General features: G+C 37.4%; 1 protein-coding gene across 4 annotated transcripts in view; it reads right to left on the bottom strand.

Moving 5' to 3' along the window:
• The window catches only part of Cdk13 (cyclin dependent kinase 13), a 102,615-nt gene that overhangs the window by 54,457 nt on the left and 22,500 nt on the right, over positions 1-25,658 (bottom strand). For all 4 annotated transcript variants that reach the window (XM_052729269.1, XM_052729271.1, XM_052729270.1 and 1 more), the window contains exons 2-5: positions 10,427-11,086; positions 6,518-6,688; positions 5,043-5,182; positions 2,877-3,047 (exon numbers count right to left, since the gene is read on the bottom strand). In XM_052729269.1, the coding sequence (XP_052585229.1) occupies positions 2,877-3,047; positions 5,043-5,182; positions 6,518-6,688; positions 10,427-11,086 (1,142 nt within the window). The remainder of the gene's footprint in view (positions 1-2,876; positions 3,048-5,042; positions 5,183-6,517; positions 6,689-10,426; positions 11,087-25,658) is intronic.

Below are 25,658 nucleotides of genomic sequence, written 5' to 3'. Positions count from 1 at the left end.
GCCTCACACTCAGAGATTCACCTGCCTCTGCCTCCTGAGGGCTGGGATTAAAGGTGTGCACTACCACCACCACCACCACCACCACCACCGGATTCTAGTTTCTTTTCTTGATCTTTAAGAGAAATTACAAATTAAAAGAGTACTTATATTTCCTCAATACTTAAACACTAACAGTGGAAGCATTATAGTGTAATGAACACATAATAGCTAGAACAGTAGAATCTGGCTGTCTTGGGATGCATGTCAATAACTTCAAGAACCAAACCACTATTTTCTAAAGTGCACTTTTGTGTTTTTTAATCTGAGTTATAAAAGGTATCTTGAAGTGGGCATCAAAATCTATGAAAATTTATGCTTTGTGAAATGGGGTGCATTATATAAGAACCAAGACAAACAAAAGCCAAAGGCTTCAGAGAATTTATAATTTAGTGAGGCAAATGAGTTATGACCAAAAGCAGATACAAGGAAGACTATTAACTCTTCTTTCAAAGGCACTAGCAGCCTTTACCAGAATACTGAAAGTCTAGGCAGTATTATAAAGTGAAGCTCATTTATTCACTCAGCAATTAACAAATTTTGTACTGGCTGTGTTTGGTATAGAGTCACACCAAAACAGGGCAGGACCCATTTTTTTAAAAAAACAATAAATAAATGAAAAATAACAAACTAATTAATTATGTTTAGTTATTGAGAAGTTTTTTTTTAATCTTTTTTAAATGGGGAAGTTACTTTAAATTGTGTTTCTACCTAGTGGAAGTTGGAAATACTGAACAATTAAGACATCACCAATGAATAAAGTAATATTCAGGAGCAAAAATTTGCCTTTCAAACTTCAATTCTATAACACCATATTCTGCAGGATATGGTATGAAGGTGTGTGTGTGTGTGTGTGTGTGTGTGTGTGTGTGTGTGTGTGTGTGTGTGTGTGTGTTTAGAATTACTAACACAGAAGTATCACATGTAATGAGTTGAAGGCATCAAAGTTTACTGGCATGTTTGTGGACCCCAAAGACCAATGTAACTGAAACTTAATGCATAATCAAAACTAGCAAAATTAGGATTAGAGAAGTAGGCAGGGAGGTGACAAATGAAAATAGGAGACTCAGAGCATGTTAGAGGAAGAACAGATACACTCACTGTCTGCAATGTGGTATATAAAGGCAAAACAAATCATATTTCTACTCTACTTCATGGTTAAGATCCTTAGTCCAAAATTTACTAAATGTTAAGAGATATAATGGTCCCCTTTTAAGAATGGAAAGAAACAGGCTGAGAAGAGATAATAAAACGTCTTACTAATAAGGTCACAACACTAATAAATTAAGTCAGCAATCAGAGACATTTTATAACTAAAGTCAAGCCAGTAAGTACCTTCTTTTCTATTGTACATTCAGAAACAATAAAGTAAGGTTAAGATGGCAAAGCATGTCAAATGTCAAGTTAATAAGAAATACGTGCTTTACAAACAACAAAAATCATAAGACGTAACAGTTAAAATGATTCTGATCACTACACTACACATACAGACTACTTTTAAAAAGAGGGTGATTTATACAAAATAATTACCATATGATCTATCAAATATTTAAAACTGTACATCGCAGAACAGTAATAAGACTGTGTATGTGCAGCCAGTAAAGAGACTATGTACAATTTCCAATTGTAAAGTAATTGTGATGATTGGTTTTTACTATCAAACTGATAGAGCACAGAGTCTCACAGGAAGAGAAAAACCTTCAATTAAGGAACTGCCTAGACCAGAATGGCCTATGGGAATGCATGTGGAGCACTGTCTATATTTCAGATAGATATAGGTGGGCCCAAACCACTGTGGCAGTACCATCTCTAGGCAGGTGGTCCTGGGCTTTATGAGATAACTAGTAAACATGAGCTAGCAAATAAGCCAGCAATCAGCATTCCTCTCCATGATTTCTACTATGAGTTCCTGCCCTGACTTTCCTCAGTGACAGACCATGACCTGGAAATGTAAATCAAAGAAACCCCTCAATTCCCAAGTTGCTTTTGGACAGAGTATTTTACTACAACACCAAAAAGAAACTAAGACACAGTCCAACTAATTTAACTCTACTTTATATTAGATTTAATGTATGCCCTATGGCAACTACTTTTAATAAAAGTCAAACTTTTCTTAGTGTTTTTTTTTTTTAAATTAAAAGCAACCATATATCAACTTACTGAAAACAATTTCAAGAATACTGTTCCCATACTTTGCAATATGGAACACACCTGCCAAAAGGTGCCAGAGGGAGGCTGAGGTGATGGTTCAGAGGATGAGCATTAGGATTTAATGTTCAAAACCACAGAACACATATCAAAAATGTGGCACATGGGAATGGTCACATGCATCTGTAACCCCAACTCTAAGTAAACGCAGAGACAGGAAGATCAGGGGGGCTTGCTGGCCACCAAGAGAACTCCAGGTTCTTAGGGGAATAAGCAGACAGTGATGGAGTAGGACACATGATATCTCCTCTGGCATCAGCACATAGGCACAGGCATGAGCACACATCCCCTGCTACATCTTTACATTTTTTCTGTGAATTCACAGAATTCATAATATAAAAATGTGATAGAAATATACTCTAATATCTTTTCTTAATCAGTGAAAAGTACAAAGATTAAAAATATATCCAAGCTGAAAAAAGTGTTACTATTCAGTACTTGGTTGAGCTGACTCAAGAACCTCAAGAACCACTGAAGTAAATAATGTAATTCTTTAACTCTACTAAATTTTACAATAGTTTGACATTAGAGAACATTTTCTTTTACCCAATACTCAAATGATCATCATCTAGTAATAAAATCTTCAAGGTGGAAATACCATGAACTCAAAAACTTGCAATCGGAATACATACCTTTGTCCTTCTTAAAATCCAAAGCATCTTCTTTATCAGTCACTATTTCCTTCATATTGATGATACTCTGGTGGGTGAGTTGCCGAAGAATTTTAATTTCTCTAATTGCTGTAATTGGGAAGCCCTCCTTTTCATTATCCAGACGTACTTTTTTTAAGGCTACCATTTCTCCTATTAGACAATTAAATAAAAGCAGGTTACTAGCTAGCAAAAAAATGACATTTCTCTTAATTTAAATTCTTATCATTTCCATTCCTACATTTTAAAATTATAATGCACAAATTGTATTTTAGTTTCCAACATAACAAATAATATTTATAATTCAAGAAATTAACCTCTCAAGTAAACTATGGATCATTACACTGCATTTAACACTAACTGGTTAGGATGAGGTAGGTTTGTATTTTTTTATACTCTCTACTGATACAGAAAGAGATGGTGAAGAATGGGTTTATTACCATTCTTTCTGTGTGAAGGAGGAAAGGGTCAATACATCCAGGATACTCATTCATTCATATTAATATGTACTCACACTCTCTAGATCTCTCTCACCTCTCTGAAAAGAAAATATATTCCAACATTTCTTGTCCATACTCACCAATTATCTAGTCATGAAAATGGGGTTCAGACTGTCTCAAAAATACATTTCCCCCCATTATACTACATTGCCACAAAATTTAGGTATGTGTTAAGTTTTGTATCAGATATCATGTAATTAATCAGATACACATACAAACACAAAGTTATTACAAGTTAAGCGTAGGTCAAGAAATGCTTTAGATTTTGGAGATTTAGGGTGTTTTATTATGTTTTGTTTTATGGGAATGTGCACAGACTTAGTAGGCTGGGCATCAGTCAGCATAAGAAAAAATTCACTATAATAAAGGCATATTCCACTTCTTTGGACAGATTGGAAAAAAGGACCAATTTTACAAATTTTCTAAGGAAAAAAATTATGCTCTTAATCATTAAAATTTATTTTTCATTTTTATGACGTTTTCCTATAATATAGTGTTTTAACCATTAAAGCTTCTGACAGTTATAAGTAATCTTATTGATAATACAATATTATCAAACCTCAATGGTTATTCTACGTTCTAACTACCTTCATTAGTTTCAAACCACAAGGTGTTCTCCCATATACTAAATGACCTCAAATAGCTGTCAATTTTAATATTAGTTCATGTTAAAAATGAACTTAAGTTTAAAAAATGCTAGTTCTGTTGGGCAATGGTGGCGCACATCTTTAATCCCAGCACTTGGGAGGTAGAGGCAGGCAGACCTCTAAGGTCGAGGTCAGTCTGAGCTACACAGAGAAATCCTGTCCAATTTAAAAAAAAAAAAAAAAAAAAAACCTAGCTCTATGCATTTTTTAGTGAAATGTCTACCTTCTGTAATGTGGCTTCTAATACAATTACTTTGTTTCTTTGAAGGAGTCTTCTAAAACTTGCCCCCAAGATTCTTGATTATGCTCTGAAAAAATAATGTTCTGAAAATTTTAAGCTTCTGAATCTGGTCCAAAGGGTAATTTCTATAGAGGAGAGAAAGTTGGCCAAAAGAAAAGTATTATATAATTCTTAATATAAAATAACTTACTCCTAAAGACAAGCATGTTGGAACATGCCTATAACACCAGCCCTCAAGAAGCTCACAAATTGAAGCAGCCTAGACTACATACTTAAGACCCTGCCTCAGCCGGGCGGTGGTGGCGCATGCCTTTAATCCCAGCACTCGGGAGGCAGAGCCAGGCGGATCTCTGTGAATTCAAGGCCAGCCTGATCTACTGAGTGAGTTCCAGGACAGGCTCCAAAGCTACACAGAGAAACCCTGTCTCGAAAAACCAAAAAAAAAAAGACCCTGCCTCAAAAAGAAAAAGAAAAAGAAACTACTAATACTTTTGTCTAGCTACTAAGAGTTTAATAACTATCCACCACAAAAGGAACACATCACTAAACCCCACTATACAGCATAGCACAAATACCGAAGGAACAGTTTTATAAGTTTGTTGTGTACCCGTATGTACAGATACAGAAGATGCATATACAGAATAAAATGAAGACTAAACAATAGCACTAAGAATCTTTACTTCTTTGGAAATTCTTAAAGCTCTATATTAGAAGAAAGACAGAAAGCAAACACACTCCACTCCAAACTTAATATTCTTACCAGTGTCTTTGTCCCTGGCTTTGTAAACTTGTCCATAAGTACCTTCTCCAATAATTCCGATGATATCAAATTTATCCACGCAGCGTTTTCCCCAGTCAATATCTTTTTCTTTGATTTCACCATAGCGAGGCCCACATATTCTATTAAATATAGTTCTGAAGTTTTTATAGACAATCAAGCAAACTGAATGAACTGTTTAATAATTCAAAATCGATCCCACCCAATCTTAAACCTGTTCACCCTATTCTTGTATATTTGTGAACATTCATGTAAGACAAGTTATTACTAGTTGATGTTACAAATTTTCATTAAAAAAGCCCCTACAATTCCTACATATTGACTCTTTTGTAGATTAAAGCTTAGAAGAGGGAAAGGAAGCAACAGTGCTTCTTTAAAAGGCTTTTAGAAATGTAGCTTGTCAGTAAGTGGATAAAACCAACATTATTAGGAAACTAGAGTCAGGATTCTCTACCCAGTCTCCAGAAAGTTTTGTTTTTCCATTCAATGATTCTCTCTCTTCCCATAAATGTGTGTGTATACGTATATATAGAGAGAAGGGACCGTCACAGTACAATGGAACAAACCCTAACAAAATAAAATGACTAAAAATTACTTACAAATTGAGACTCATAGTAGCATAAAACCACCATAAAAACACTGAAAATTTTTCACTCAAACAAGTACAGAAAGTGTTAATTCATATAAAATCAAGACTCAGAATTCCATAGTTGGGCAGAGATTAATAGATCTGACAAAAGTCAAATTCTTTAAAAAGATGTTATTTTGTAGTGTTTTAACCCACCACAGAAATTCAAGAATTGTAGCAAAAGAATCAAGGACAGACTAACATTCTTTCCTCATAATAGAAAATGATCTCATATTCTTAAATTACACGTTACCTGAAGAGCAATACTAAATCAAATCTATCCCCAAAGTTTTAAACATTCCCTTTGTTAAGTAGATATTTTTTAAGGAGCACCAGTTTTTTATCCCTTAGCTTCAAGGAAAAGAACTCTATCAGGTATTTAACATGAAGCTACATCAGCTCCATTTTGAAAAATTCTATGTCTTGGAAAATTAAGAATGTATGCAGTTATATGGGGGAAATGAGTAGTTAAAAGCAAAGAAAACCATTGTCCATTACTGATTTTTTTTTAGCTCAATGAATGCTGTCTTCCACTTTGCTCAATTTCAGTGTTTTTATATTAGTTAGCTATCTTAACTATAAATATCTTTGACACATACAACACCCCCAAATTAATAAATACAAACTGTAAGAAATTTTCATTTGGTTTTATTAGTCACAGCAAATAGATACCACTTGTGAAAATTTGTTTCACAACTCTCAACCTGTACATTTATGTTCAAATAAAAATACACTTTTCATTTTCAATCTTAGTGTTTTCTAAGTTTGTAATGATCCAGGATATATTGTTTCCAGTCAAGTTAAGTGCAGGGAGAAAGCAAGCACATACTTAGGCCTTCTTTTGCTGTGTAACTGAGCTGCTGTTTTCTTCTCCTCTGGACTCTTAGAAAGATCATCTCCTCCTGGTAACTCAGGGGGCAACGGTAAATCAGCAAGCAGACATCGGAGTTTCTTTTCTACTTCTTTTTTAACTGCTTTTACAGAAATACTGCCTCTTAAGCTAAAGAAAAGAAAGGAGGGGCCACATAAACCACAAATATTTGGTTATATGATTGAAAGCATGCAAAGGCTGTATCTCCTATATCACACTTTAAGTCCAGCTAAAAAGAGCACTATTCTTCAACCACTAAGTAAAAACTTTAAGAAGAAAAAAATGACACAGAATTAAGTAAAAACCATGGAAATCTATAAAATGTAGACTTTAATAATGGTAATGTACTGATATTAATTACTGTAATAAATGCAAGGTAAATAGGGAGTGTAGGATATAATGATTCCATACTGTTGAAGATATAAGTTGGCAGTCTTGTTAGGATACAATTTGTTGGTCTTATCTCTATTACATGGATATAATTTGTGTCTTATTAATAGTAGAAATATATGATGTATCTATTTTATAAATAAGTATGCTGGACCTATCCGATTAACATGGAAAGATCTTTAACACAGTAAATGAAAAAAAGGAGTGAAGGAGTATCATGATGGAGGAAGGGAGGGAGGAAGGAAGAGAGAGAGAAGGAAAAGAAAAAGGAAAGGAAAAGAAAGAGAGGGGAGAGAGAGAGAGAGAGAGAGAGAGAGAGAGAGAGAGAGAGAGATCTTATAAAAAACACAATGGGCAATGGTAATGATCTATCTTTTGGAACAAACAGTTTACTACAATTCTGGGAGAAGGATTCAAAGTGAGTCTGACATACACTATCTGACTAAGACTCAAGGAGGCACCAGTCCAGCAAAAAGGTGAAAGGAGCTTAAAGGAGCACCTATCAGTCAAACCCAGATCAGATGACTATAACTGATTATAATGTAGGGGGGGAAAGTTCCATTTGATTTAGAGGACTAGGTGGAGCAGGAAGAACTGTCTTTTATATGTTAGCTTTATTAACAGCTATTAAGAGGAATAATCAAATTCAAAAATCATCATTTGCAGTTCCTATTATAGTAACAATTAGTAATCTTATTAGTGGGTGCAGGGAAAACAGGTCTTCAAACTAACCAATGTATTATCCTACAGGAATATATCCTAAAGTAGACATAAGTATCCTCTACATAGAAGTTTTAAGGTTGGTCATCACTTAACCAAGTTATCACAGTTTAAGATTTTGTTCCTCGCCGGGCGGTGGTGGCGCACGCCTTTAATCCCAGCACTCGGGAGGCAGAGCCAGGCGGATCTCTGTGAGTTCGAGGCCAGCCTGGTCTACAGCGCAAGATCCAGGAAAGGCGCAAAGCTACACAGAGAAACCCTGTCTCGAAAAACCAAAAAAAAAAAAAAAAAAAAAGATTTTGTTCCTCATATAGTAAGAAGTACATAAAATCATCTCCTAAATATTCTGGCCAAAACCAGTATTTGTTCTCAACCTAATCAAGATCCAACTGATTTCTAAGTTTATAGGAAATGGAAGGGTTAAAGAAGAGCAACTTAACTGTCATCAAGAAGAAATAATCACACAAATTAAGAGATGAGACATACATAAGACTACAGATCCAGAGTCTTCAACTTATGGGGGTAAGTAACATTGTAATTGTCTAAGTTACATTAGCAGTACTTAATGTGAGTAAACTGAAAACTATTGCAACCACTTATTTTAAAAAAAAATGTGTATACACATACACTTTCCTTATACAGAGAAATTAAGAGCATAGAAAGATATTAAATATTAGCATTTGTTGACTCTAGCAGTTCTCAATCTGTGGTTCACAATCCCTTTGAGGGGTCAAATGACTCTTTCCAGGGGTCATCCAAGACCATCAAAAAACATAGATATTACATTATGATTCATAACAGTAGCAAAATTATAGTTATGAAGTTGCATTGAAAATATTTTTATGGTTGGGGTCAACACAACATGAAGAACTGTATTAAAGGGTCATAGCATTAGGAAGATTGAGACCCACTGCTCTAGAAGGTTGTATAAATACTAATTTTATTATTTAGCTTTTTTAAATGCCTGAATACATAAAAGTAACAACAGAACACAGATTTATGAAATCATAGTCACAAAAAAACATGTACAACCTTTCATAGATTTAAGGATGTAAATGTGACAGTTAACTAGGAGTGAGTAGAAGCATGCTTAAAGAAAGTAAAGGTGGAAAGCACTCCTTAAAACATGGCTACTGAGATTATACAGACCATTACTGTTCTTTAAAATGACCTGTAAATTTCCAGTGAATAACAAGTACATAAAGATGCCTTCCATATTTAGGTTCCCAGAAGAATTAACAGAACAGAAAAGATGATCTCCCTACATCAACAAGACAATTTCAACTAATACCTGTTTAGCACAAAAACAAACAAACAACAAAAATCCATACCAGGTTGCTAAAAAGAAACTTTTAAACATAAAACTACCATGCTCATTAAAACTGGTGAAAGGGGGTGTAGAGGTGAGGAGTGGTTCCTCCCTTATAAAAGGAGGAACTGTTGTGAGCAACAGCTCTTTGCTTACAAAAACCTAAACACCAGTCCTTTTCAAACAAAGCATAAGGTCTACTCTACTTAGTAACTCTACACAATAATAATTAGACATTTTACTTTTTAAAAATGAAATATCATTAATCTAAGGTAGCTAATATTTCCCACAATCTTGATTTATACTAGAGCTAATAATCATAGTATCTGAGATGCATAGAACTTTAGCTTACAAAATTCTATCAGGTCAATTAATTCAAATAACTAATCTGTGATTTTTCAGGATAAATATCCTCATCTTTGGATATAACTACATGGAATAGAGCACAGAAAAACTGAAAAGACTATCAACAGCTATGATCTTCTACATGCAGTCCACTAACAAAATGTATTATTTCTAACAAAAATAGTAAGGCTATAAAAATATCTTCTGCCCTATCCAAGTAATTACTTTTAACCATTTTTCTTTTTCACAGTACATTTTTATTTAATCACTTAACATTTCCCTGAAAAGAATGTCTCCTCTTTATATACTTTTGTACTTAAATCAATCGCTGAAAGAAAGAAATTATTAGCATAGTCATGTCTGTAGTAGCAGTAATAGTAAGAAAATTTCATATCCACAAAACATACAAACCCATTCAAGGAGCAAAGAAACACTGAAAAAGGAAAATCAAGAGATAGTGTAACTGAAGTTTTCTCTGGTCCTGCCCAGGCCCACAGACCCCGCAGCTGCTTATAAAATAATCATTCAGAAGCTTGTATTAATTAAAACTGCTCGGCCATTAGCTCAGGCTCTCTTGGGAAGCTACAGTGAGGTAGTAAGCTAAGGTTAGTTGGCGGCTATTGCTCTGATCTCTATGGCTTATACCTCTGTACTTGGCTTTGTGTTTCTTATTTAATAAGATTGTCTAGAAATTCATCTACAACTGGTGCCCATGTGGCAAGAATTCTTTAAAAAACCGTTGGTGGCCTTACAGGCCAGGGGTTACAGAAATTCATCTACAAGACAGTGTAGAGAAAGCTGTAGCTGGGTGTGGTAGTGCATGCCCTTAATCCAAGCACTCAGGAGCCAGAAGCAGACAGATCTCTAGAGCTAAGAGGTTAGCCTGTTCTATACAGTAAGTTCCAGGATGGCCAAGGGCTACATAGTGCAAGGCCAGCTCAACCTCCCTACTCACCCATTCCCCAAAAAAACAACAAAATAAAAAAGCTTTTATACTAACTTTGGGGAAGAATAAGCCAGAGAGTTAAATCATTTCTCAGTTTAAAAGTTTCATTTTTTTCTTTGAACAGTTACTGACAAATTTCAAATCTGTTGGCACTTACCTATCAGCATCTTTATCTTCAGGCAGCATAGGAGGTAAGGGTAATGGTGGTAATGTAGAGGTCACTAAAGCCACATGCTGCTCCTTCTCCTTGGCTCCTACGCTTGGTGTGAGTGGCTTGGTTTTCTCTTTAGTGGATACTGGTTCTTCCTTTGTAGCAGCAGCTTTACTTTCCTTCCCAACAACTGTTTTCTTGGTGGCTTTATCTACAATCAAGTTATTGTCTACCTTTGTTACTTGAAGGGGTGGCTTTGTTTTTGCTTTGTCACTTTTGAAAGTCCCACCACTTGAAGGAGAAGGTGCATGCTCAGTTTTAAGTTTCTTCACATCCTTTACATGGTTGGTTTGTGAGGCACTGGCACCAGTTTCTGTGTTCCCCTTGGTAGGGGTAGATGCATTCTGGGCTTTCGCAGCTTTGGCAGCTGCCTCTGCAGCCTTGGCTGCCTCTGCAGCTTTGGCAGCTGCCTCTGCAGCTCGTGCTGCCTCTGCAGCTCGTGCCTTTTTATTCTTGTTCAATTCAGCTGCCAGGCTACTCTTGAGAGTTAGTGTGCTAGGAGAAATGCTTGAGTGACGACTTCTTGATCTAGACAATCTGTGCCTGCTACGAGACCTTGAGTGCCTAGATGAATACGGGCTTCTGCTTCGAGATTTGGCAGAGCGTCTGGTGAAAAATAATTAACATTTTTAGTCAGTAACCAAATTAAACTTTATAGAGTGCTAATTTGAATCTCTGAAGTAAAACAAATTTACTTAATTTCAAAATAATACAGCATCTCTGAAGGGTTTTGTTGTTTTTAAGTAAAATACCAGATGGCAATTTTCTTTAAAATATTCTTCCTTTTCTCTGGCCTATGAATGCCCAAAGATAAGGCTGGATTTAAAACAAAACAAACAAACAAAAAATAGAAAACTCCAGAAGAAATATAACAATTAGGGCAGCAACAGGCCATCACTGCTAATTCAGAAAGGAGAAGCAGACAGTAAGGATCAAACAAAGACAGGAGCAAATAGTCTCCCACTCCCCTCCCTCGGTCACATTTCCTGGGACAAATCGTGTCTCTTTACCACCATGAGTCCTATTTTTGATACTTCAGAGTTCCCTGTTACTCCTCTTCTAAGTTCCCCTCTACCTCACCCCTGCAATCCCTTCAACTAAAAGTCTAGCATCCACAAGGAGCCTCACAAACATCCCTAACTCTAGATCCAGAAGATCCAACACCCTCCCTCTTCTGTCCTCCACAGGTTCCTGCACACACATGGTGGTGCACACACATACAGGCTCAGATGTGTACACACCCTAAATATTTTGGGAAAAAAATATGTCTGTACTAGAAATGTAGTCTTTTTTTTTTTTTTTTTTTTTGGTTTTTTCGAGACAGGGTTTCTCTGTGTAGCTTTGCGCCTTTTCCTGGAACTCACTTGGTAGCCCAGGCTGGCCTCGAACTCACAGAGATCCGCCTGGCTCTGCCTCCCGAGTGCTGGGATTAAAGGCGTGCGCCACCACCGCCTGGCTAGAAATGTAGTCTTAAAAAGTCTCTTGACATCTAAATTGGAATCCTTTTTAGCGCCTTAACTAACAAGTTAGTCATATGCTAGGTATTAAATTCATAATTTTGAACTCTACAGGAGACAGGTTAGCACAATTTAACATACTGAATAGAGGATAAGAGAGCTCTTTATAGATCTGGGTAGAAAGATAATTCTAAAGTAGGACAGGTTAACACAGTAAACTACCAAGAAGACAGACTATCCTGAAAAAAACTTGCAGTAAATTACAGGAAGCAAGAAATCCCAGGAACCCATAGTGAAAATTAGCAGAAACAAAAGAACAGGACATTTCTATTTATAGCTAGTGTTATTACAATGTGGAGAGACATTTTTATAAACATTCTATAACTCTAGAATATAAACAAAATTACTAGGCTCAGGATAAAGTGATATAAAAATCCAGCTTCTCCCTCATTCCTTCAAAACAAATGTGGAAATAAGGCCTAACTTGTTTCAGCACTGAGCTATCGTTGTATACAAATCCCATGCCTTACATAAAAATATATACAATTATTTCAGAATAGTAAGAACATTAGTTTTAAAAATATTCTAACACATTAAGTAGTTGTACATACCAATTATTAAAATAAACATAAGCCTACAATTATTCACTGCAATGAATGAAAACAGTTAACTAAATGCAAAGAAAGATGATTGTAAAATAACCTGCATAATTTTATATAGGAAGCAAATGCTGTACTAGGAAACTTGGTTACATTTTAATTGTTTCTTCTCCCTTCAGATGGCTGAGCTCCAAACAAATCAGATATAAGTCACATTTGTATCCCCTGACCAGATAGATACCAATGAATAGCAAGAGAAAGCATAGAGATGGCATCTCATCACAGGTAATAGCAGAGGCTTTTATAAAAAGCAATTTCTCTACAATGTATTTTCTAGGACCATGACTCTAGTTACTTATTTAATATAGATAAAAAATTATATGCAACACACTCTCAGCCTCTGCTAAGTTGCTAGTAAATTATAATGATACATTTACTATTTACAACTAGCATAGTTTGATAAGCTAAAATTTAATATAAAAACAAAATTTAAGTATTTTTTACTAATAGTTTTGCTATACATTACCAAAAGCATTACCATTTTACTAATGCTTCAGGCATATAGTTGTGAGGGTGAAAAAGAAATGCATCTTCAAACCTATAACAAACTACACTATAACAATCTTACTAAAATACTTTCTTATAAATAAAATTTGTCTGTTTAATTTTTTTTCCTGGGGGTTGGAGAAGATGGCTCAGCAGTTAAGAGCACTGGCTGCTCTTCCAGAGGACCCAGGTTCAATTTCTAGCACCCATATGGCAGCTCACAACTAACTGTCTGTAACTCCAGTTTCAGGGTACCCGACACTCTCATGCAGCATACACGCAGGCAAAACACCAATGCACATAAAATAAATAAATAAATTTTTTAAAAATTCTTTTCTTATGCCGGGCGGTGGTGGCGCACGCCTTTAATCCCAGCACTCGGGAGGCAGAGCCAGGCAAATCTCTGTGAGTTCGAGGCCAGCCTGGTCTCCAAAGCGAGTTCCAGGAAAGGCGCAAAGCTACACAGAGAAACCCTGTCTCGAAAAACCAAAAAAAAAAAAAAAATTCTTTTCTTGGACTGACAAGACAGCTCAGTGTTAAAGTACTTGCCACCAAATCTGAATACCAAGAGTTCAAGCCCCAAGGACCCACAAGGTTGAAGGAGAGAATCAATTTCTGCAATGTCTTCTAATCTCAATGTACACACACACACACACACACACACACACACACACACACACACACACATTCACTCACTCTCACTCACTCAAATAAACATAATTAAAATGGGTTCTTCTGATAGTTCTGTATGTTGAATCTACAGTGAACACATATTAACTATTCACTGCTTGTTTGTTTTGAGGTTTTTCAAGACAGAGTTTCTCTGTGTAGCCTTGGCTGTCCTGGAACTCACTCTGTAGACCTGGCTGGCCTCAAATCACAAAGATCCGCCTACCTCTGCCTCCCCAGTGCTGGGATTAAAGGCATGCGCCACCACTGCCCGGCTCATTGCTTGTTTTAAGTAAGTTAAAAATCTCTTTAGAAGCTGACAAGATGGCTTGGGGGTGGTGATGATTAAGAGCAGATAGTGCTCTCAAAGGTTCAGCACCAAGGTCAGGCACCTGGCTCCAGGAGATCCAAAGCCCCGGCATTGCACTCATTTGCACATACCCTACACATACACACACAATTACAAACAAATAAAAGTTTTAAAAGACATCTTTTAAAAAACTAAGACATTATCTTATGCTTTAAGAACTTTCCCCAAATTTATACCATTCAAGTAAAACCAGAATTGCAACTCAAACAGGCTAGTGCTCACTATTAATTAGGCTTATTTAAGTGTCCCTTATAGCAGTGGTCTTCAACCTTCCTAATGCTGCAACCTTTTAGTACATTTTCTCGTGTTGTGGAGATCTCCAACTGTAAAATTCTTTTCATTGCTACTTCATAACTGTAATTTTGCTACTGTTAAGAATTGTAATAGGAGATAGAAGTTTGGCAAAGGGGCCACAACCTATGAGTTAAGAACCACTGCTTTAAAGGGAGAGAGCATGGTGTCCTGGTCATTCCAACTATATCACAGAGACTCTGCAAGAATCCAGTTCTGAACACCGTACTTGGTGAACACACACAAACTCAGGCAGCTCTGTCCTCTCCGCCATCACAGCTACTGCAACATACCCTCTTCTCCACAGCTCTCATCAAGCCCCAACAGTACTGCATTCTTCTTGTTGTTTCAGGGTTCCCTACTACTTCTGACTAAGCATTCTTTGTGAGCTCCCTTAATATGCATCACCTCTATGGTCTCTTTAAAGTCTTCTGAACCATCTAAGTTGGATTTCATTCTTTCTAGAACTTTCACTAGCTTAGAGGTATGCCAAGTCTTAAGCCAAAATACTTTAATAACTTTTTAGCTTCCTAAATTATTTTTGCTGAAAGAATATCCAATCCACCATGGAGAATCATTTGCCAATATAACTTCCTGGGATAACAGAAAACATACAGTAGCCATTATCCCCAACATTTCTTAGCCTACTTTTTCTGCCTTGCTTATCTTACGTGCTCAAGGAATTTTCACAGTCACATACATTTACTTTAAAAAGTTGTTAAAAGTCCTCAAACAAGGTATGAAAATGATTACCAAAATGAAAATTACCATGTTAAGTGCTATTTCTTTTTCAAAACATGCCTTTCCACATTCATGTTTAGTGCTGCACTAATCACAACAGTTAGGAAATAGAACCAACTTAGATGTCTATCAACATATGAATGGGCTAAAAAAAAACAGCATGGTACATACAATAGAACTTTATTGAGCCATGAACAAAAAATGAAATCATGGCATTTGCAAGGAAATGAATAAAAGTGGAAATTGTTATACTAAGCAGATTAAGCAAGATTCATTTTTTAAAAACCTGAATTTTTCTCTTAAATGTACTATTTAGATTTTTTAATTATGTATATTTTTTAAAAGGTCTCTCTCAAGCATTACGTAGCTACCTTCCTAAGTTAAAACTTTAAATGGCTAGACATGAGACACAACTTTAATCCCAGCACTTATGAGGCAGAAACAGGCAAAAATCTTCATGTGTTTGAAGCCAGATTGGTCTACATATTAAGTTCCAGACTAGCCAGGGTTACATAATCAGACACTGTCTCAAATAAAAAAGAAAGAAAAAGCCACAAAAAAACAGACAATTATAAATGGTGTTCCTATGTACTTTATTATGCACTGTTGTATACACTCTATTATTTACAACAGACTCTTAAATGTATCTCATTTAAATCTTCTACCTTATCTAATCTATAATACTAGACTCAAACTACTGAATATATCAGACCCAGCACCATCTGAAATTAAGACTTGGGAAGTACATACATCATCCTCTAATATTTGCTCCTTTCAATATTCTCTATTTTTAATTTTACTATTCTCTATTTGCTTAACCAAGCTATTAATTTCATTTCCTGGTAAACACATGTTATCTCAGCAACTGCCTCATCTTATTGATTCTAACTCTACATTCCCTTATAGTCATGCCCTCTAAATATTTCCTATTGTTGCTGTAACCAACTACTTCCAACAAGGTGACTTAGAACAACACAAATTATCTCACAGTTCTGGAGACAGCAATCCAGTGAGCTTTGAAAATTAAACCATCTATCTCTGCTTAAATCTCTTGAGACAATCTGTTCTCTTACCTTTCCCAGTTTCACTTAGTCAAGGTGTCCATCATGCAGATCTCTGCTTCCATCAGTTCTTTCCTGTTTGTATCATACATGGCATTTCTGACTCAATCCTACAGTCACTTTTCTATAAACCTCCTTGCAATCATACAGGAACTACCTAGGTAGTGCTTTTTAAATCATATTTTTTGCCACAACATCCTTTATATACACATTGCAAGGAGTATGACAATGATATCTTAGGGGACTATTACACAGCCTACCATATTGTCCTCTTTTACCCTCAAAATCACTTTTCTCTTTCACCCCACCACCTTCTTTCTCTCCTAATCTACCCTGTCCAATTGATATATTCTTTCTGCTCCATTTATTTCTGCAAACAGCATAACCAAACCGATCCTCACTGTTCAATGATTGTTTTACATGTCCCAAATCCTTCATTTTCCTTTTCTTCTACAAACCTTCACAACTTTTTTTAAGCTCACAACCCCAGTTCCAATATTTACCAGGCATATCTTCTCTCACACAAATTATATTACTTTCCATCTATATTCTACCTCATTGCTATCTAAAATTATCCCCTCTGGTAAATTACTGATGCCCCATTCTCTGGTACCTTATTTTACATAGTGTTGACCCCAAATGGCACAACCTGTAAGCTTGCAAAAAAAAAAAAAAAAAAAAAAAGATGCTGTTTCTCATATCCTTTCCCATACCTATGGACTCAAACACAAATTATTTTTTTTAAGTAGAAGACAGGTTTTTTTTTTTTTTTAATAGTAGGCAGGTACCTTGCTATTTTATCTTTCCTGCAAGTCAAAATCCTGTGCCCATAAACTCATATACTCACTGAATTCAACTAGAAAATAAACATGCTTTACAAAACTACAACAAGAAAAACTCAATGTCTATGATGGCAATGTTTTTTGGGTTTGTTTGTTTTTTTCTCCTTTTTCCAGAGCTGAGGACCGAACCTAGGGCCTTGTGCTTGCTAGGCAAGCGCTATACCACTGAGCTAAATCTCCAACCCCCTATGATGACAATGTTAAGTATATTCTTAAAAATACTCCCTACCATTTCAGCTTCCCTTATTTTTTCTTGCCTATATATGTTGGCAGCTTCTGCCTCTTAAGGTTCCTCTTCTGTACCATATTTATTCTCATGCAGAATTTAATTTATACTTACAAAATGTGATCTGAATAAGAATGGCCCCCACAGACACATATACTGGCATGTTTAGTCATTAGGGAGTGGCACTATTTGAAAGGATTAGAAGGATCAGGAGGGGTGGCCTTGTTGGAGGAAGTGTGTCACTGGGAGGGGGCCTTGAGGTTTCAAAAGCCCATGCCATGGCCAGTCAATCTCAGTGTCTGTCTCTGTCTCCAGCTACTCTTTTCTACATTGGACTCTGCATCATCACTTGTAGTCGTCTCTTTACCAGGCTCCTCCGTCAAGTCTCCATCCTTTCTGATTACTCTCCATGCAGCCACCTGAATACTCTTCCAAGTACTCCTCTACCAAAAGTCCTTAGTCACAGCATGTATACAAAGCCCTTGTCCAACCATTCAAAAATAAAACAAATGCCAGGCCTAGAATGTTTCTCTTACATTCCTCTAATCACCTCCTGTAACTGCCTGACAAAGGGATGCAACATCTCAGCATAATGCTTACAACCTATCCAGAATTTCCCTTTATTGATAGCATGTATGAAGCCCTGAGTCCAATCACTTATACAACATAAACCAGGTATGGTGGGGGCACAACTATAATCCCTACACTCAGAAGCTGGAGGCAGGAAGATCAGATCAAAGTTCAAGGCTATAAAGCAAGCTCCAGACCAGTCTAGGATACATGAGACTCTGTCTAACACACACACACACACACACACACACACACACACACACACACACACACATACACCAAGAAAACAAAAATTCACCTTCTTTTAATATGACTGAGCTAGAAATAATCTTTGTCCCATAATCTTCCCACACTGTCATATCTCATTATAATAAAATAATTTAAACTGATAGACAATATCTTCAAAGCTTTAACTCTGAATACAAATCTGGCCAATTCCAGATGCTCAATAAGTATTTATATAGTAAGAACATTACTGATGATATTCCTAATGAATGGAATTTCGCCTTGTTAACCCAGTTATCAAGGTGCTGCAGGTGAGTCTAGTCCTACTCTAGCTTTCCCTACTATTGTGGTTTGTATCTAAAATGTTCCCACAGGTGCATGGCATGTCTTTGAACATTTGGTCACCAGCTGGTGGCACTGTTTGGGAAGGTCATAAAAACTTCAGGAAGTGTAACCTTGCTTAAGCAAGCCCATCACTAGGGGCAGGCTCTCAGGTTTTATAGCCTGGCCCCACTTCTTGTTTTCTCTGCTTCCTGTATGTGAACAAAATGTGACTGGCCAGTCTCACACCTGATGTTGCCATTTCTGTCCAACCATGACAATACTGTATACCCTCTGGAACTACAAATCAAAATAAACCCTTTCCCCCAAAGGTGTTTTTCCCAAGGTATTTTATCACAGTAACAGAAACAAAACTAAAGTACCTAACAACTACTAGATGTGACCAATGCTATACTGTGTTTTCAATGCCTATGGAGAACATTCTCCATCTCTTACACTGAATTCTTCCCAATTTTCAAGGACTAGTCCAAGAGCTCTTCCTTCATACAGCTTTACCAACTCCAAGAAAGTCGCAATAGTGACTTATCGGTACCATTCTTGTGACCAAATCCATCATTCTTAACTTTTCATTTTAGACATTTATCACATTACCTATCAGACTATACCTTCTTTGAGGAGCATAATATAATCCAAGTCAATTTTATTTGATCACACTACTCTCTATAGTTTAATGCCATCTGGACAGCAGTTCTTTGTCAAATGAATATAACATGATGAATATCAGTCTACAAAACACATTTCATTTGACTTGCTCTGCCTTCACAACAATGAAAATACAGAGAAAGAAGATGGGGAAACTAAGACAGAATGCTAAGAAACTTGTTACTCTGAGGTAGAATCAATAGTCAAGCCATGTCACCCAATTCAAAGCCTGATGCCACTTTCTGTTACCACACTGAACTCTTTCACCTTCATATTTACTTAGTTCTTAACTAGCTTCTAGAAATCAGACTATACTTTGTTCTCTGTCATCTGTCCATTTGCTGAAATCAGAACATTTGTCACTACTACAAGGCACTCCAGAATCAACTTTAAAAAAAATTACCAAAACCCAGAATTTATAACTAAATACTCTGTTGAAGAACTAGATATTTTCCTTCCATCATCAGGTATAAGAGAAGGAAGTCTATTCCTCCCACCCTATTATATTTGAGATTCTAGTCACTGTAATTAGGCAAGAAAAAAGTAAAAGAAACCCAGAAGTAAGAAAGCCAGCTATGTTACTTTCAGATGACATAGTCTTGTTTATAGAAAAACCCTAGAATCCATTAAAAATATAGAAACTAATAAATAAGTGAGTCAATAGTTTCCGCATATACACTCAGTATGAAAAAATAGTTTTAGTTCTCGGCAAGGCAGTGGTGGTGCAAACCTTTAATCCCAGCCAATGTGGGCCCCATGTCAACGGTGGTGGCGTCCTTCCCCAAGCCTTCCTTATAAAGGTGCTCTCAGGTGGGTGGTGGTGGGGCACACCTTTAATCCCAGCACCCAGGAGGCAGAGGCAGGCAGATCTCTGAGTTTGAGCCCAACCTGATCTACAGAGTGAGTTCTAGGACATCCAAGGATACAAAGAGAAACTCTGTCTTGAAATACCCCAAGAAAGAAAAGCAGTCTAGTTCTACACATTAGCAAAGTACAGTCAGGACAGACAGGGGACTGCTAGGGCTTGCTGGCTGCCATCCCATCAGAACAAACCTAAGCTCCAGGGTCAGGGAGATAATCTGCCCTGATTTGCAGGGTCTCTGTATTCAAAGAACTGGACTGCTCTATATACCAATGACATATTACCTCTCTTCCCAGTATTCCTTTAGGACAAAATTGTCTCATTTCTATCACTTCCTACTACTACAGCTCCCCTTATTATAAGCACACTCCTCTTTTAATTTATCACTATCATCCCAAAACTAGTCTCCCATTTCTATTTCTTTCTACTAATACACACTGTAACTAATACATCAGTTCACTGAGTACTGTTGATATCACTTTGCTCCACAGAATAATTAGTAGTTAAGGAGTGACTGTTATATACTTAACTATTATGCTGTTTTCACAGAGGGTGTACTCTGGATAGTGACAATTATTGCAGAGAGTATTCAACTGAACATTACAAATACTTCCAACTGAAAGGTGAGAAAGAAGGAAGGGAGGAAGGGAGGAAACCAATGATCTAACTCCTGATGCATAAAGCCCAAGCAAAAAAGACAAGTATACTGTGGGATGTTTTTCTGTATGCTGTGAATATGTGTTACTTTGATTGGTTGATAAATAAAGCTGCACTGGCCTATGGCAAGGCAGCTTAGAGACAGGCAAGAAATCCAAGCAGATATATGGAGAGAAGAAAGGAGAGGAAGGTGAGACACCAGCCACCGTTGAAGGAGCAGCAAGATGCCAACAGACTGGTAATGTCACGGCCACATGGCAGCCTATATATTAACAGAAATGGGTTGTTATAAGTGCTAGCTAGCAAGAAGACTGCATAGGCCATGCAATTGGCAATTAATATTAAGCCTCTGAATGATTATTTTATAAGCGGCTGAAGGACCACAGAGCCAGGTGGGACCAGAGAAACCTTCTGGTTACAAAAGTAACAAGAAAAACTAACACAACATCTCATCCAAAAGTTATCAATCTCAGAGTAAAGGCCCAGAATGAAAGACTTAGACAAATTCCAAACCAGGAATTCAAAACATGTTGAAAGAAAATTAGTATGTTCAAAGAAATGAAAGAGAGGCTGCGTAATTTCCTGAATGCATTAAAAAGGACACAGAGACAGGTGAAGTCAATGAAGAATAAGAAAATGGAATTCATTAAAGAGCCAGGCTTGCTAAACAAATACCAAATGAAGTAATGTTAGAAATGAACAATTCAATGTCAAATAAAAAGCATAGTGAAAGGGCTAGAGAGATGGCTCAAGTGTTGAGGACCTAGGTCTGACCCCCCAGAACCCACATGGCAGCTCCCAACTGTCTGTAACTTTAGTCCCAAGGCATCCAATGCCCTCTTCTGACCTCTACAGGAAGGAAAGCTGGGGAGGGAGGGAGGGAGGGTGGAAGGAAGGGAGAAAGCAAGGAAGCAAGCAGGCGGAGCCACAGCAGAGAGGCAGGTTTCCCAGCCCCATTCTGCTTGTCCAAAGCCTAACAATAACCCCACCCATCACACCACAATAACACTTGGCATCCAACTTAGAACTCCAGATAAATCCCCCATATGCATTCTGCCCACCTCAGTCACCCTATCCACCACTCCACTGGAAAGCACATGGAGTATGTTCCAGAATTCCAGGAAGGGACTACCCCAAACCAGTCAAATCCATTTACCAAGATGCCCTGGAAACATAGCACCCTATGCTCCTAATCCCACATACAGATTCCCAGACTGGCCTCCTCTACAATGTGGCGCAGTATAACAGTGAGAATCCTCTAAGACTAAAGATATACTCATAGGCTCAGAAGTTGGCACCTATCCCTAGCTGACCTGAGGCCACTCCTGACATGCTATTCAAACATCAACAAAGTGGCTGTAAGAATGAAAACCAAGGCCGGGCGGTGGTGGCGCACGCCTTTAATCCTAGCACTCGGGAGGCAGAGCCAGGCGGATCTCTGTGAGTTCGAGGCCAGCCTGGGCTACCAAGTGAGTTCCAGGAAAAGGCGCAAAGCTACACAGAGAAACCCTGTCTCGAAAAACCAAAAAAAAAAAAAAAAAAAAATGAAAACCAAGCACCATTCAGCTGGTCTAAATCTGACAAGTTGGGTTAACAGAAAACAAAGATCCAAACACCCATTGAACAAATAACTGTGAGACCAGAACCCATACCAAGAAACATTACTCCCAAAATTAGCTCCCCCATCATAATATTACCCAAGAAAAGTTATTGTACAATGACTTCAAAATAACAATTACCAATACATAAAAAAAAAACCACTCAGAGTATATGTTCAAATGTCTGACTGAATGAGAACTGCAAAACTGCAAACAGTTGAAGGAAATAATAAAAATAGTTCAAGATTTGAAAATACAATTTTTAATCTAATTTTTCTTTCTTGTCATCTTTCAGTTGGAAGTATTTGTAATGTTCAGCAGGCACAAGGTTTTTGTAGAGCTGTGATGTCTTTTTCCTTTGTTAGAGTGGTGTTCAGGGTACCAGGCTCTATGACAAGACATATTCTGTGAGTAGAATACTGCCTGCAACTAATTTCCAAAACTAATAAAGAGACAGACTCTCTAAAGAAAAGCTCAATTGAAATATAAGTGAAATGAAAGTGCAAGAAGCAAAACAAGAAGCTCAGAGGAAAGTCTCACCGAAGATCAAGTGGAAGAAAGACTAGTAGTCTTGAAGACAAAATAGAGGAAGTGGGTAGCTCCATGAAAGAAAATGTTAAATCTAAAAAACTCAGGAATGGAACTTGCAGGAAATCTGGTACACTACCAAATGAATAAACTTACTGTAAGCATTGCAGCTCAGACAGAAAGGTATCCTTCTGGCAGTTGGGAGCCAAAGAATACCACAAAGTCACTGTAAGTGTAGCTGCTTACAGCCCTGCTCAAGGGAAAGGTTTCCCCCAAACAACTCTGCTCCTGCAGGGGAGGATTTCCCAGTGAAGTTGTTACAGCTCTGTTTAGATCCCCTGGAGTGTAACAACTCTGCTGGGTTAGGGGAAAGTTTCCCCTTCAAAATGTTACAGTTCTGCTCTGCTCTGCTCTGCTTCACTCTGCTCTGGCTCCAGCAAATATTGTTACAGCTGAGCTCTGCAAATATCACACCACACAACAAACCTCATTTGAGATTTATTGGGAAGGAAGAATACAGGAGGGTGGCTGCCTCAGGTGAGAAACAGCAGCAAGCTGAACGGGGTATAGAGCTTATATAGGCTTTCTTGAGGGTGAGGGGGGAAGCTTTCCAGGGTGGCTTGGGACTGGTGGATTTTTGTGGTCTGATTCTGGGGCAAGCTCAGGGATTGAACTCAAGGATTGGTGGGATTCTGTGTTCAGGGATTGGTGGGATTTCAAGCCCTGGTCCTGGGGTCAAGTCAAAGTCAGGGTGTTTTCCCTTGGTCCTTTTTACCCTACACCTGCATAATTATATGTATAGGAAAAGAAACCCACTTCAAAGGCACAGAAAAATATTTTCAACAAAACAGAAGAAAACTTCCTCCCAAAAAAAGGAAAGAGATGTCCATCAAGGTGCAAGAGGCATAAAGAACATCAAATAGACAGACTAGGAAAAAAGCTCCCCATGTCACATAATAATCAACATATTAAATGCACAGAACAAAGGCTATATATTGAAAGTTGCAAGAGAGGAAAACTAAGCCACATATCAAGGCAGGAATACCAAAAATCCTTTAAGAAGTTTGAAAGCCAAAAGGGCATGACCTAATACTCTGCAACCTTAAAAAGACCAAAGGGTCTCGTGGTGGTGGTGGTGGTGGTGGTGGTGGTGGTGGTGGTGGTGGTGGTGGTGGTGGTGCACGCCTTTAATCCCTACACTCAGGAGGCAGGGGCAGGTAGATCTTTTGAGTTCAAGGCCAGTCTGGTCTAGAGAACCACACAGAGATACTTTGTCGCAGAAAACAAACAAACAAAAAATACCACAGAGGTCAACACAAACTACTACACCTGGGAAAACTACCATTCATAATCAAAGGAAAAAGAAAAACTTTCCATAATAAAAACAAACTGAAGGAATTTATGTAAACCAAGTTAGTTGTACAGTAGATATGTTGGTCTAAAGAAAAAATAAAATATACTCAAGAGAACACAATATATAATCCTGTAATAGTGAACCAAATGAAGTCTAAGAAAACAGCATAACTAGATTGCAGGAATAAGTACTGTTCAATAATAACTCTCAATATTAATGATCTCAATCTCCCAATAAAAGGACACAAATAGATTGGATTAGAAAACAGGATCCGGGGGCTGGAGAGATGGCTCAGAGGTTAAGAGCACTGACTGCTCTTCCAGAGGTCCTGAGTTCAATTCCCAGCACCTACATGGTGGCTCACAGCCATCTACATGTAATGAGATCTGGCGCCCTCTTCTGTGTACATAATAAATAAATAGATCTTTAAAAAAAAAAAAAAAAAAGAAAACAGGATCCATCTTTTACTGCCTCTAAGATAAACACCTCACCATCAGAGATAGACTTAGAGTAGAGCATGGAAAAAGGTACTCCAAGCAAATGGGACTAAGAAACGAGCAGGCATAGCTAATTTAATGTCTGACAAAATAATTTCAAAACAAAACTAGTTAGAAGAGATAGAAAAAAAACATTTCATACACATTAAAGGGAAATTTCATCTAAAGGATAACCCAATCCTAAACATTTATGCACCAAGCATGGGGGCATCCAATTTCATAAAACACTGTAAGATCAAAAATCACAGATTGACCCAACCCACTGACAATGCATGACTTCAATGCCCCACTTTCACCAACAGAGGGGCTATCCAGACAAAAATTCTACAGCTAGATGACATCATAAATCAAACAGAGCTAGTGAACATTTATAGGACATTCCACCCGAACACTACAGATACACTTTTTTCTTAACAGCCCACAGAATTTTGTAGCTGGAGTTTTTTTCTCCCGCTTCAACCAAGCCCCCGCAGTCCCGTAGCCCACTTATAAAATAAACACACAGACTCTTATATTATTTAAACTGTTTGGCCTAATGGCTCAGGCTTTTAGCTATCTAGTTCTCACATCTTAAATTAACCCATTTTTATAAATCTATACTTTGTCACATGGCTGGTGGCTTACCAGTATCTTACATGTTGGTACTCATGGCGGAGGCTGGCAGAGTCTCCTCTCCTCCACCTTCCTGTTCCTCCAATTCTCCTCTCTGTTAGTCCCGCCTATACTTCCTGCCTGGCTACTGGCCAATCAGTGTTTTATTTATTAACCAATCAGAACAACAGAACATCCCACAGCAGAATTTTCTCCAAAACAGACCACACATTAGGACACAAAACAAGTCACAACAAATTTAGGAAAATTAAAATAGCATGCTACATTCCATCTGATCACAAAGTAATAAAGATAACAGCAACAGAAAAGACATTACACAAACTCATAAAATCTAAACACACCACTGAACAAAAATGAATACCAAAACCTATGGGACACAATGAAGACAATCCTAAGAGGAGATCTTATACCAACCACTCAGTGCCTATATCACAAAACCGAATGTTGCTCTTGAAGGCCTTGGAAAAACAAAAAGAGTAGCTAGCTGGT

Source organism: Peromyscus californicus, unplaced genomic scaffold (assembly GCF_007827085.1).
Source record: "Peromyscus californicus insignis strain IS unplaced genomic scaffold, ASM782708v3 Scaffold_8__1_contigs__length_139910024, whole genome shotgun sequence".
Lineage (NCBI taxonomy): Eukaryota > Metazoa > Chordata > Mammalia > Rodentia > Cricetidae > Peromyscus > Peromyscus californicus.
The sequence above is the reverse complement of the archived record's forward strand: the minus strand, read 5'-3'. Positions and strand labels throughout refer to the sequence as shown.